The 13,046-nt window shown below is 45.9% G+C and overlaps 1 protein-coding gene across 2 annotated transcripts in view; it reads right to left on the bottom strand.

Moving 5' to 3' along the window:
• Positions 1–1,691: 1,691 nt before the first annotated feature.
• Positions 1,692–13,046, bottom strand: part of LOC140460676 (uncharacterized) — a 32,394-nt gene continuing 21,039 nt past the window's right edge. The window contains exon 2 of one of the 2 annotated variants that reach the window (XM_072555308.1): positions 1,692–2,754. In XM_072555308.1, coding sequence (XP_072411409.1) covers positions 1,927–2,754 — 828 coding nt within the window. In that variant the 3' untranslated portion in view covers positions 1,692–1,926. Of the gene's footprint in view, positions 2,781–13,046 lie in introns of both variants that reach the window. The other variant, XM_072555307.1, reaches the window with a different exon arrangement.

Below are 13,046 nucleotides of genomic sequence, written 5' to 3'. Positions count from 1 at the left end.
ATAGGGTAAATAGTCAAAATCTTTTCCCCAGGATGGGGAATCCAAAACTAGAGGTTTAGGATGATGGGGAAAAGATTTAAAAGGGACCTTTTCACGGAGAGAGTGGTGTATGTATGTAATGAGCTGCCAGAGGAAGTGGTGGCGTCTGGTACAATTTCAACATTTAAAAGGCATTTGGATTGGAACATGAATTTGAAGAGTTTAGAGGGATATGGAGAAGTGCTGGCAAATGGGATGAGATTAATTTAGGATATGCAGTCAGCATGGACGAGTTGGACTGAAGGGTCTGTTTCCCTGCTGTGCATCTCTTGACGCGAAGTCTCTAAAAGATACCACATTGTTTCAACCGAACACTGAAACCCAACATTACTGACAGATTCTTTGTGTGTGAACCCGAGAGGCCGAGTCGTACAGATGTACAGCACTGAAACAGACCCTTCGGTACAACTCGTCCATACTGACCAGACATCCAACATTTAATCTACTCCCATTTGTCAGCATTTAGCTCATATACCCATCCAGATGCTTTTTAAATGTTGTCATTGTACCAGCCTCCACCACTTCCCCTGGCAACTCATTCTGTACATGCACCACCCTCTGTGTGAAAACTTGTCCCTTGAGGTCCATGCTAAGTTGCCTGTAGTATTTGGGTGGGTTACTCTTCGGAGGGTCGGTGAGGACTTGTTGGGCCGAAAGGCCTGTTTCCACGCTGTAGGGAATCTAATCAAAAGGCGCCTGAATGGGTGTATGAACAGGAAGAGTTTCGAGGGGTGCTGGCAAATGGGACTAGATTAATTTAGGATATCTGGTCAGCATGAATGAGTTGGACCAAAGGGTCGGTTTCCAGCGCTTGGCCTATATCCCTCTCAACCATTCCTATTCATGTCCCCATCCAGATGCTATTTAAAGGCTGTCATTGTACCTGCCTCCACCACTTCTTCTAGCAGCTCATTCCATCCATGTGTCACCCTCTGAATGAAAAGGTTGCCCTTTAGGTCCCATTTAAATCTTTTCCCTCTCACCATAAACCCTCTGGTTCTGGACTGCCCAACCTCCAGGGAAATGACCTTGTTATTTACCCTATCCATACTCCTCATGATTTTATAAACCCATATAAGGTCACCCCTCAACCTCTGACACTCCAGGGAAAACAGCCCCAGTCTATTCAACCTCTCCCTGTAGCCCAAACACTCGGCAACATCCTGGTAAATCATTTCTGGTGGAGAAGTCAATGATTTGGGTTAATACCTGAAACACTGACTTCACTGCTGGTGGTGCCTGGCTTGCTGTGTTCTCCCAGCCTCCTGCTTGCCTACTTTGGATTCCAGTATCTGCAGTTTGTTTTTGTCTCTAACGAATGGCAGAGCAGTCTCGATGGGCTGTATGGCCTAACTTCTGCTCCAATGGCCTTGCAGTCTTAGGTTTGTGCAGATTGTTTCAGTGGGAACGTGCAGTCCTGGGCTCAACGAGCAGCAGTGCCCAATGGATCAAAGTTCATAGAATCACAGAATCCCTACAGTGTGGACACAGGTCCTTCAGCCCAACAAGTTCAAACTGACCCTCTGATGAGTAACCCACCCAGACCCATTTCCCTACCCTATTACTCGACATTTCCCCTGACTAATGCACCACACCTACATATCCCTGTACACTGGGACAATTTAACTTCACCAATCCACCCTATCTGCACACCTTTGGACTGTGGGAGGAAACCGGAACACCCAGAGAAAACCCACGCAGGCACAGAAGGAGAATGTGCAAACTCCACACAGATAGTTGCCCCAATAGTGGAATCAAAGCCGGGTCCCTGGCACTGTGAGGCAATGCTCCTCACCACTGAGCCACCGTGGGAGTGGGTGCAGTCCAGCAGAAAACAAAACAAGCCCACCAACTCTCCCACTGTCAGACTGGACAGGAGGTTCAGTCCTAGGGGTGACCCACAGCAGCCTCACCGGCAGAATCCGATTGTTGGGAGCGCTGGTGTCCCTGCTGGTGCCTCTGCAAGTTGCAGGCCTGGGTGAAGGCCTTCCCGCACTCAGGGCAGCTGAAGGGCCTCTCCCCAGTGTGAACCCGCTGGTGCTTCAGTAAGTCAGAGGAATTGCTGAAGGCCTTTCCGCACTCAGGACAAGCGAATGGCCTCTCCCCGGTGTGGACCCGTCGGTGGATCAGCACGTGGGAGAAATTGCTGAAGGCCTTCCCACACTCAGGGCAACTGAAGGGCCTGTCCCTGGTATGGACCCACCGGTGGGTCAGCAGGTTGGAGGCATGGGTGAAGGCCTTCCCACACTCAGGGCAGCTGAAAGGCTTCTCCCCAGTGTGGACCCGCCGGTGGGTCAGCAGGGCGGAGGAATCACTGAACCCCTTCCCACACACTGGGCAAGTGAATGGCCTCTCCCCTGTGTGGACACTCTGGTGCCTCAGCAGGGAAAAGGCCTGGGTGAAGGCCTTCCCACACTTGGGGCAGCTGAAGGGCTTCTCCCCTGTGTGGACCCGTCGGTGGGTCAGCAAGGCGGAGGAACTGCTGAACCCCTTCCCACACTCTGAGCAGGCGAATGGCCTCTCCCCGGTGTGGACCCGTTGGTGCTTCAGTAGGTCAGAGGAATTGCTGAAAGCCTTCCTGCACTCAGGGCAGCTGAAGGGCCTCTCCCCCGTGTGGACCCGTCTGTGCCTCAGCAGGGTGGAGGAACTGCTGAACCCCTTCCCACACTCTTTGCAGGAGAATGGCCTGACCCCAGTGTGACTGCGCTGATGTGCCTCCAAGACAGACGGGACATGGAAGCCTTTCCCACAGTCGCCACTCTTCCAAGGTTTCTCCACGGGGCTGGATTCCTCTGGTTTCTCCATGGCTGAAGCTTCAGCGGCACACAAACACGTGTACAGTCCCCTCCTGCCGTGAATTCCTCTTTCCAGGCTGGATAACTGTTTTAGGTTCCACATTCAGTACGCTGTAACAGTAGGGTCTCTCATTCAGTCCCACTGATGCTGAAAACGTACTGAAACAGGGATCAAAAAACTTTGCTCCTTCTCACAGAATCTTAGTCAAAACTCGTTACAGTCCCAATGGACTGAATGACTGTCAAACATTGACTTGAAATTGAGGACAGCAGACGCTGGAGAGTCAGAGTCAAAAAGTGCGGAAAAGCACACCAGGTCAGGCAGCATCTGAGGAGCAGGAGAGTCGGCGTTTTGGGCATAAGCCCTTCATCTGTTGATTTTTAAACTTCAGTTTTCAGATCAAATACTCTGTAAAAAGAGATTACAAAAGTCATCATTGTCACTGAGAAGGTCTATAGCCTTAAAACTTGTCTTTAAACATTTAGACTAAATGTAATGCTGAATTATAGAACACATTTATTACACTAGAAAATAGACAGACAGCAAGGCTCAGAAAAGGGGGGCATCTTAAAGAATGTAAAAGATAGGGACACCTGGGCTTAGCAAGTGATAACAGGATGCTGTAAGACAATTAAAAATGTTTGCCTTAGCATCGGTGAATCTGTATGAACAGGACACCAAGTGATAACATTCACAGCAGTTCCCTTGTGAAATTAATGACAGTGTTTGGTTCTGACCCTGAAACGAAACTCGGTACTATCAAAAACGTTGTAATTAACACTCAGTTGCTGTCAATTATAATGGATTCGTATACCCCTTGCAAGCAGGGCAGTCACAGAGAAAATAAATCTTTGCTGTTACAAAACCCTGACTTGAGATTTCAAAAGGACACTGGAGAGGGACACTATTTTAGTGCTGAGGCTGTTGAATCCAGCAGAAAATTAACTCTTAGTGCTTAGCTGGTATGGATTGAATTTAATTGCATTTTGAGAAGCCAATTCTGGTTATGAAATGCAAATTCTGTAAAAGGAAATACTGATAAAGCTTTAATTTACTTGTTTTTACGGACTGCCCCACTGTCAATTCTAACTAATTAGATCCTATGTCTTATTTGAATTTGAATCACAAACTTGAAAAGTAGGCATGTTTCATTCGAAGACGAATGAATCAGTTTGAACGCAACCTTACGGTCACATCTCTGCCTCAGGTACAGAATGGTTTAGTGCTTAAAAAGCAGTAGTCTGCTCCTAGCTTAGAAATTATTTGAGGTCGAATATTGAAGAGATTCTTGCACAATGTGTCGGGAAGCCATTTTATGATTGAACGTTTGCCCTCCTTACTAAGAAGCCGTTTTATAAAAGAACTGTATCTGACGTGTGAGCTGTGCAAGGTTATCTTGTGAACTCTCCAATTAGCTGAGACTGGTACCTCTTTATGAGAGGAGTTTCTCTCACGAGCAGGCGCCGAACTCAGCTGTTTTTCCCACCTGACGAATGGCTTAGGGCCTGTAGGAGTGATTAGTCAAGCTTCACAGACCTGTCAATTCGCTTTTCTTCCTTATGAATTATTGTCTTTCACTGTTATCTGTCTAATTAAGAACATGCAATTTCTTTTTCAAAATTTTGTACAAAGGAAGCCACTTTGTATCAATACATTGGAGTAGCCTGCTGGGCATTTGAACAGCTGGTAACCTACTCTCCGAGATTATTAGAACCAAGTTAGTTTAGCTTATAGGTATCAATGTTATGTTGTCACAGTGATGCTAGTAGTGAATAAAGTGGAGAACTAAAATTATACTAAACTGTCCATAACAGGTTTTTATTCCAGACTTCCAAACAGTACGATTTCCAAGACGAACCAAGAGGGAGACTTTACAGGTCTGAGTCCACAAGGGATTCCCTGGTGGGTCTCAAATCTCCACTTTAGCATCAGTCCAGGTTAGAAATTCAGAACAAGCAATTCTTTTTCTGCAGAACAATCTTTTCTTTTGTTATTCCACAAAATTGAAAGCACCATCCAAATCTCTCTCCCCCCATCCATTCTCACTCCACTCTAATTTTCCTGATGGATGCTAATTCAGGATCTTACAGGGCCAAAAAAGTAAAAACATCTCTTTTGAATGACTCTACCTGAAAGTTAACATCTTTCACGACATTGGGATACTGCTCAGTGTGAGCAGATTTGATTTTGGGAAGCAAAGAAAAACTGTATAAATTCAGGATAAACCTGCAATACAGCGTCTTTAGAAACAACCAGACACTGAGTCAAGGCATTGACACCAACACCAGTGAGAAACTCAACATACAGACGTGGCAAACCATCAGTCTTTAATCTTTTAGAATGGGTTGTGGGTCTCATTAATATGTAAATCTCAGAACTTCTTACAAATCACCTTCTCAAGATAACTTAAGGTTTCTAACAAAAGGTGACACCTCAGCTCAGACAATGCAATAATGGTATGAGGTCACAGTCAGTCTGTATCCCAATTTTGAATCTGACAGGTTCTGTTTCCAAAGTGAAATTTATAAAATAGTATATGCATGCACTGCCTGCATTGACTACCAGCAGACTGCGCATTTTTTGAACAAAATCAAATTTTTGGATCAGAAATTGGCTAGCTGAAAGAAGACAGAGGGTGGTGGTTGATAGGAAATATTCATCCTGGAGTTCAGTTACTCGTGAGGTACCACAAGGATCTGTTTTGGGTCCACTGCTCTTTGTCATTTTATTAATGACCTGGATGAGGGTATAGAAGGTGGGTTTGTAAATTCGCGGATGACACTAAAGTCGGTAGAGTTGTGGATACTGACGAAGGATGTTGTCAGTTACAGAGGGACAGAGATAAGCTGCAGGGCTGGGCTGAGAGGTGGAAAATGGAGTTGAATGCGAAAAAGTGTGAGGTTATTCACTTTGGAAAGAGCAACAGGAATGCAGAATACTGGGCTCATGGTAAGATTCTTGGTAGTATAGATGAGCAGAGAGATCTTGGTGTCCAAGTACATAGATCCTTGAAAGTTACCCAGGTTGAGAGGGCTGTTAAGAAGGCATACGGTGTGTTAGTTTTTGTTGGTAGAGGGATTGAGTTTCAGAACCATGAGATCATGCTGCAGCTGTACAAAACTCTGGTGTGGCCAGATTTGGAGCATTGCGAACAGTTCTGGTCACTGCATTATGGGAAGGATGTGGAAGCTTTGGGAAAGGTTCAGAGGAGATTTAGATTAGATTACTTACAGTGTGGAAACAGGCCCTTCGGCCCAACAAGTCCACACCGCCCCGCCGAAGCGCAACCCACCCATACCCCTACATCTACCCCTTACCTAACACTACGGGCAATTTAGTATGGCCAATTCACCTGGCCTGCACGTCTTTGGAGTGTGGGAGGAAACTGGAGCACCCAGAGGAAACCCACGCAGACACGGGGAGAATGTGCAAACTCCACACAGAGAGTCGCCTGAGGCGGGAATTGAACCCGGGTCTCTGGCGCTGTGAGGCAGCAGTGCTAACCACTGTGCCACCGTGCCGGATGTTACCTGGTATGGAGGAAAGGTCTTAGGAGGAAAGGCTGAGGGGCTTGTGGCCGTTTTCGTGAGGGAGAAGAAGGTTGAAGGATGACTTAACTGAGACATAAGATAATCAGAGAGTTGGACAGTGAATGCCTTTTTCCTTGGTTGGCAATGGCTAGCACGAGGGGATATAACTTTAAATTGAGGGGCGATAGATATAGGACAGATGGTCAGAGGTAGAGTCTTTACTCAGAGTAGTAGGGCTGTGGAACGTACTGCCTGCAATAGTAGTAGATTCGCCAACTTTAAGGGCATTTAAATGGTCATTGGATAGGCATATGGATGAGAATGGAATAGTGTCGGTTAGATGAGCTTCAGATTGGTTGCATAGGTCGGTGCAACATTGAGGGCCGAAGGGTCTGCACTGCGCTGTAATGTTCTATTTATTTATAAATATAATTCTGCAAATACAAATTCACACTATACACTTATATGCATGCGTGCGTGCATGAGAGAAAGCAAATGTCTATGTCTATGCTGTTTGTCTCTATGTCTGTTTGATAACAAATGGTTTATTTCTGTAAGTGTTGTTATAAATCAGAGTTGGGTACTAATAGTTAGATGTAAGGGAGAGAGAATTCCTCAAGTTGGGTACCATAAGAATCCTGGGAGACCCTTATTTCTGGCTTACTTCCCAATGAACAAACATTAAACACGCTCACCTATTTATTTCTAATTTTGTTTCATTTTTCTTGTTTATTCCCCACTACGATGAGTCTCTCTGTCTGGGTGGTTGACAGGCTGGGGCAATGTGGGTTGGGCCTTGAGCGACTGAATGTTTTATTGTTCTGGAAGGTGGAAAAGAGGGTCAAAGCTTCAGCAAAAACCCAGCAGAGCTGAGGACATACGACACCTGACTCTGTGGGAACAGGGAGATCAACAGAGGACAGAGAAATCAGGACCTGAAATCCGAGCTGACACCAGACTACCCTGTGATCAGTGCTTTGATTAGCAATGCCAACCATCTACCTTTACCGAGCTTCTTATTAAACTTCTCTGGAAGGAGTCTCAGATTATAATTATTCTCTTCAATGTGTGCAGCCAATTCATTCACTTTTGTTACAATGCAGCACACATTCAGCCTTCACTTTTATTTTTTGTGATCTTTTGAATCCAGCTTTGATTGCTGGTAGGTTTATCCTCCTTGTACCTTTTCATCGTTCTCTAACATTCATTTTCCACATCACCACACTGCTCACCGGCCTTGATTTGGATTGGCCATGCTAAATTGCCCATTGTGTCCAGGGATGTGCAGGTTAGGTGGGTTAGCCAAGGCAAATGCACAGTTATAGTTTCACAGTAATAGAAGCAGGAGTCGGCCATTTGGCCCATCCAGCATGCTCTGCCATTCATTAAGGTCATCATCTCAGCTCCTCCGATCTGCATTGTCCCAACTACCCTTTAATTCTCTATAATGCAATAACCCAGCCAACTGTATCCTGAATATACTTAATTAAGCTGCTGCTACTGCTTCCTTGGGCAGAGAATTCCATAGCTTCACCACATTCCAGGGAAAGCAGTTCTTCCTCATCTCTGTCCTAAATCTACTCTCCCTAATCCTGAGGCCATGTCCCCTAGTCCTAGTCTAATTCACCAGCAGAAATGACAGGATAGGATAGGTGGGGTAGGGGTGGGTCTGGGTGGCATGGTCTTCAGAGGGGTCAGTGTTGCCTTTATGGGCTGAATGGTCTGATTCCACACTGTAGGGCTTCAATGATTTACCAAGGTTGTGTGCGCTCCGGATTACAGCTCCCAGAACCTCCCACTTTCTGCAAATCGAAAGACAACTCCCACCCTGCCCTCTCGTATGTGTGTTCTGTAACTGCTTAATCATTTCAAGTGAATACAGCCCACACCTCCCGCTGCTGCCAGTAACCTTTACAATGCTGATGAAACAATGCAATACCTGCAGTACTGAAAATTGTAAAGCTTCGAATGATACCAGTTACTGATTCACCGGTCCTTCTGATGGACAGCGTTGGAAATACAATGTTGAAGGCTGAATGAAATGAGCAGTTTAAAACAAAAACCCACCTAACCCTTCACTAGGTTCTCCACTCAGCACACCGTACTTACTGCCAGTAAACCTGAAAGCACTTCATCCCCACAGTGCAACGAATTCCCGCTTTCCACCAGAATTCCAGATGTGCTCCCTCACTCAGTTGCTGTCTCACAAATGAAAGATTTCATTGTAACTTCTGCTCCCAGTCAGGGCAAAACATCTTTGAAAACTACTCTGGAAGTCTAGTCTTCACAACCACACTTCTACTTTCACTGAAGACGATTAGAGTCATACAGCACAGAAACAGACCCTTCGGCCCAATCAATGGTGCCAACCAGATATCCTAATTAATCCAATCCCATTTGCCAGCATTTGGCCCGTATCCCTCAAAACCCTTCCTATTCATGTACCCATCCAGATGCCTTTTAATATGTTGTAATTGTACCAGCATCCATCACTTCCTTTGGCAGCTCATTCCACAGAGACATCACCATCTTTGTGAGGAAGTTTCCCCTCAGGTTATTTTTAAATCTTCCCCCTCTCATCTCAAACCTATGCCCTATACTTTTGGACTCACATATCCTTGGGAAAAGATCTTGGCTATGCAGCCTATCCATGCCCCTTATGAACTCCTATAACGTCACCCCTCAGCCTCCAACACTCCAGGGAAAATAGACCCAGTCTATTCAGCCTTTCCCTGGAGCTCAAACCTTCCAACTCTGGCAACAGCCTTGTAAATTCTTTCTGAACTCTTTCAAGTATCACAACATCTTTCCTGCAGCAGGGAGATCAGAACTATATGTGGTATTCCAAAACATGGTCTAACTCAATGTACTGACCAATGGAGGAAAGCATACCAAACAGCTCCTTCATTATCTGATCTACTTGCGACCCCATTTTCAAGGAAGGGTCTGGTCCATGCTGATTAACAGGCCCACACTCGGAGGGGATCTATAAAACCGACAGAATACTGAACAGCCAGGACAGAGTGGACATTGACAAGATATCTCCATTGGTAGGAGAGACTAGAACTTGAGGGCACAGCCTTCGAGAAAGGGGAAGACTTTTCAGAATGGAGATAAGAAGAACTGTCTTCAGCCAGAGAGTGCTGAATCTATAAAATTAATTGCCACAGGAGGCCAGGTCACCGAGTATATTTAAGACTGAGGTAGATATCTTCTTGAGTATCAAGGGAATCGAAGGCAATGGGGAGAAAGCAGGGGAATGAGGTTGAGAAATTTATCAGCCATGATTGAATGGCGGAGCAGACTCGATGCGTTGAATGGCCTAATTTCTGTTCTCATGTCTTATGGTCTCACACAGTGTGACAGAATTGGGAGCAGGGGTCGACCATTTGGTTTTTCGAGCCTGCACCAGCACTGAACAGATCATAACTGGATAGGAATATACTTACATCTGGGTGGATAGGTTGATATGTTTTTCACTGGAGTGTAGGAGGTTGAGAGGTGACTTTATAGAGGATTATAAGATCATGAGGGGTATAGATGAGGTGACCAGCAGGTGTCCTTTCCCTAGGGTGGGGGTTTCAAGATGAGGGAGCAAATTTTGAAGGGGAGAGGAGAAAGATTTTAAAAAGATATGAGGAGAAACTTTTTTTTAAGAAAGTGGTTTGTGTGTGGAATCAATGTCCAGAGGAAGTGGTGGATGCAAGTACAGTGATATCATTTAAAAGACATTTGGAGAAGTACATGAATAGGAAAGGTTCGGAGGGATATGGGCCAATCACTGGCAAATGGACCAGTTTAATTTGAGAACATAGCATGGACTAGTTGGACTGAAGGGTCTGTTTCTGTGCTGTACGATCCTGGAGCTGTTCTCTCCTGGTCTGAAAACCATTTTCTTGGAGATCCAAGATGGCGGTGGTCTGAGTGGTCTGCTGTGTTGGGCTCTGTGCCATATCCTACGGCAATGTGGACCTTTACCCCCCCCCTTGTTAACCCTCCTTCGGAGAAAAAAAATCTAATATAAACTTAGTGAACATCTGGAGCAGCTAAAATTGTGGTTTGACAGCTTTAAGACCAGGATGAAAGCAAATGAAGGAAAGGGGCCAAAAGGAGTGCAACAGGCAGGGCACTCCCCTACTGCATCGGGGGTGCCTGGAGCCATTGCTCAAACTCCCAGGGTAGTCCCTTTGGATTTAATGGTGCAGCAGCAATTACTCTCGGAGTTTGACAAACTCTGAGAAAAGATTGAAGCAGCGGTGGAACCACTATCTGCCACGCTGAAAAAGCATGAGCAGTAAATTCAAATGTTGGCCCGAAGAGAATAGGCAGCAGAGGAGAGGACCGTGGCGGAGGTCTCAGGAGGAAGGATCCAAACGCTGGAAGACCAGGTTCGGGTCCTTCAGGAGCAAGTGGACGACCTGGAAAACAAAAGTAGGAGAAAAAGCTTACAGCGCGTGGGTCTTCTGGAACGTGAGGAAGGCGAAGACCTCATTGGAATCCTGGAGAAGTGGTTCCTGATGTTCTTGGGGCTGGAGTTGGAGTCCGGCCTGTTGGGTTTGGAGCGGGCCCACTGGATTGCAACGTGCAAGTCAGGACCGGACCCACGCCCCCGCACGGTCCTTGTGTGACTCCTGCATTATAAAGAAAAACAGTTAGTGATTGAAACAGCAAGAAGACTGGGAAGAGATCCACAGGCTTTGTGCATTAAAGGCTCAAGAATAATATCTTCTCTGGAGCCAGAATTAAGAAGAGAAAGAGTTTTTGATGAAGTTCAGAGAAAATTAAGGGATCTGAACATTCAATGTTCCTTGAGGTTCCTGGCCGTGTTGCATTTCGCTCATGGCGGGGGACGGTATATCATTTTTATTCAGCAGAAAAGGCGAAGGACTTTGTGAATTCTCTGAATTCAAGGACTCAGGTCGGGATGGGGCCATCGATACAGACAATGGTACAGTTCTTTCTGTCCCTTCTTTTCTTTTCTCTCTCTACATTTTTTTTGTGGTTATCGGCTTCTCCATACTGCCTTGATGTAAAACCGGAATTATTTAGTACATCGGTCAGTTGTGCATTATGTGAGGACTTTTGTTTTAACTGCTGTCCTTTTGGTTGTGGTTTGGGGGTGGCTATACCTGTGGTTAAGATGTATGGAGAAGGGGTGTGAGTGTGTGTGTGGGGGAGGGGGGGAAGGGGGGAGTGGGCATCCATTTTTAACTCTCAGAATGTAAATAATGTGTTTTTTTTCATCTGTGAATTGCTTGCGGTTAGGGCACGGCCTCAGTTGGAAGGATCCAGGATGTTAGCTGTGGGCAAGGTGGGGTGGGGTGGTGGGGGTGTTATGATAGGGTATTCTTCTCCTTTAGCTCTAAGAGTAGAGGAGTGGCTATACTGATAAGAAGGAACCTCCCTTTCCAGGTAGTTGAGAAAATTAAGGACGAACTTGGACAGTTCATCATTCTTAAAGCTCAACTACATGGAGAAGAGTATGGCGTCCTGAATGTGTATCTCCTCCCCACCCCTCCCAACGTGTACCCTCTTACATTTCTAACTGATGGAGTTGCTAAATTAATGAGTCTTGGGGTGCACAGCACGATCATAGGAGGGGATTTTAATCACCTCATAGATCCTGAGGTAGACAGGGTGACAAGGGGCCTGGCATGTATGACTGCACGATCTAAGCAGTAGGTGGACATGATTAGTTTGATTAGTTTCCCTACAGTGTGGAAACGGGCCCTTCGGCCCAACAAGTCCACACTGACCCTCCGAAGAGTAATCCACCCAGACCCATTTCCCTCTGACTCATGCACCTAACACCATGGGCAATTTAGCATGGCCAATTCACCTTACCTGTACATCATTGGACTGTGAGAGGAAACCAGAGCACCCGGAGGAAACTCGCACAGACACGGGGAAAATGTGCAAACTCCACACACAGTCATCCAAGGCCGGAATCAGACCTTGGTCCCTGGTGCTGTGAGGCAGCAGAGCTAACCACTGAGCCACCGTGCTGCCCCAGTGTGAGGAGTTGGGGTTAGTGGATGTGTGGAGGCATCTCCACCTGAATGGAAGAGACTTTACTTTCTGTTCCAACCAACACAAGTGCCACACGCGAGTTGACATGTTTTTATGCCATCAGATATTTTGGATAGAACACTGGCTTGTAAAATTGGGCAGATAGCTGTCTCAGACCATGTGCCAGTGTATTTAGATGGTAAAATCAAGGGTTGTGGAATGGATGCACGGCACTGGTGCACGGACCCATTCCTGTTAAGGAATGGCAAATTCGTTGAGTACATCAGAAGAAAGTTCAGGGTCTTCTGGGATATCAACTCTGGTAAGGCCAGTAATCCGGCAATACTGTGGGAGACCACTAAGGCATATTTATGAGGCCTAGTTATTTCGTATTAAACAACTAGAAGGAAGCAGAGAGAGGAGCAACAATAGATGCTGAGGAAGTATATTATATTAGGACTTCACTGGTCAAGCTGCAGCTCTCAGGGTTGCTCTCGACTCATTGCACACACAGGTGGCAAAAAAGGGTCTCCTTTGCCAAACAAAGATTGTTTGAATTTGGAGAATCTGCCCCTCCCCAGTATAAAGGCGGAACAGGTTTCCCTGTTGAATGGGCCTATGATGATACAGGAGTCATTTTCTCGATTGATGCAAACAATTAATTTATTTGGC

This window comes from Chiloscyllium punctatum, chromosome 36 (assembly GCF_047496795.1).
Source record: "Chiloscyllium punctatum isolate Juve2018m chromosome 36, sChiPun1.3, whole genome shotgun sequence".
Taxonomy (NCBI): Eukaryota; Metazoa; Chordata; class Chondrichthyes; order Orectolobiformes; family Hemiscylliidae; genus Chiloscyllium; species Chiloscyllium punctatum.
The sequence above is the reverse complement of the archived record's forward strand: the minus strand, read 5'-3'. Positions and strand labels throughout refer to the sequence as shown.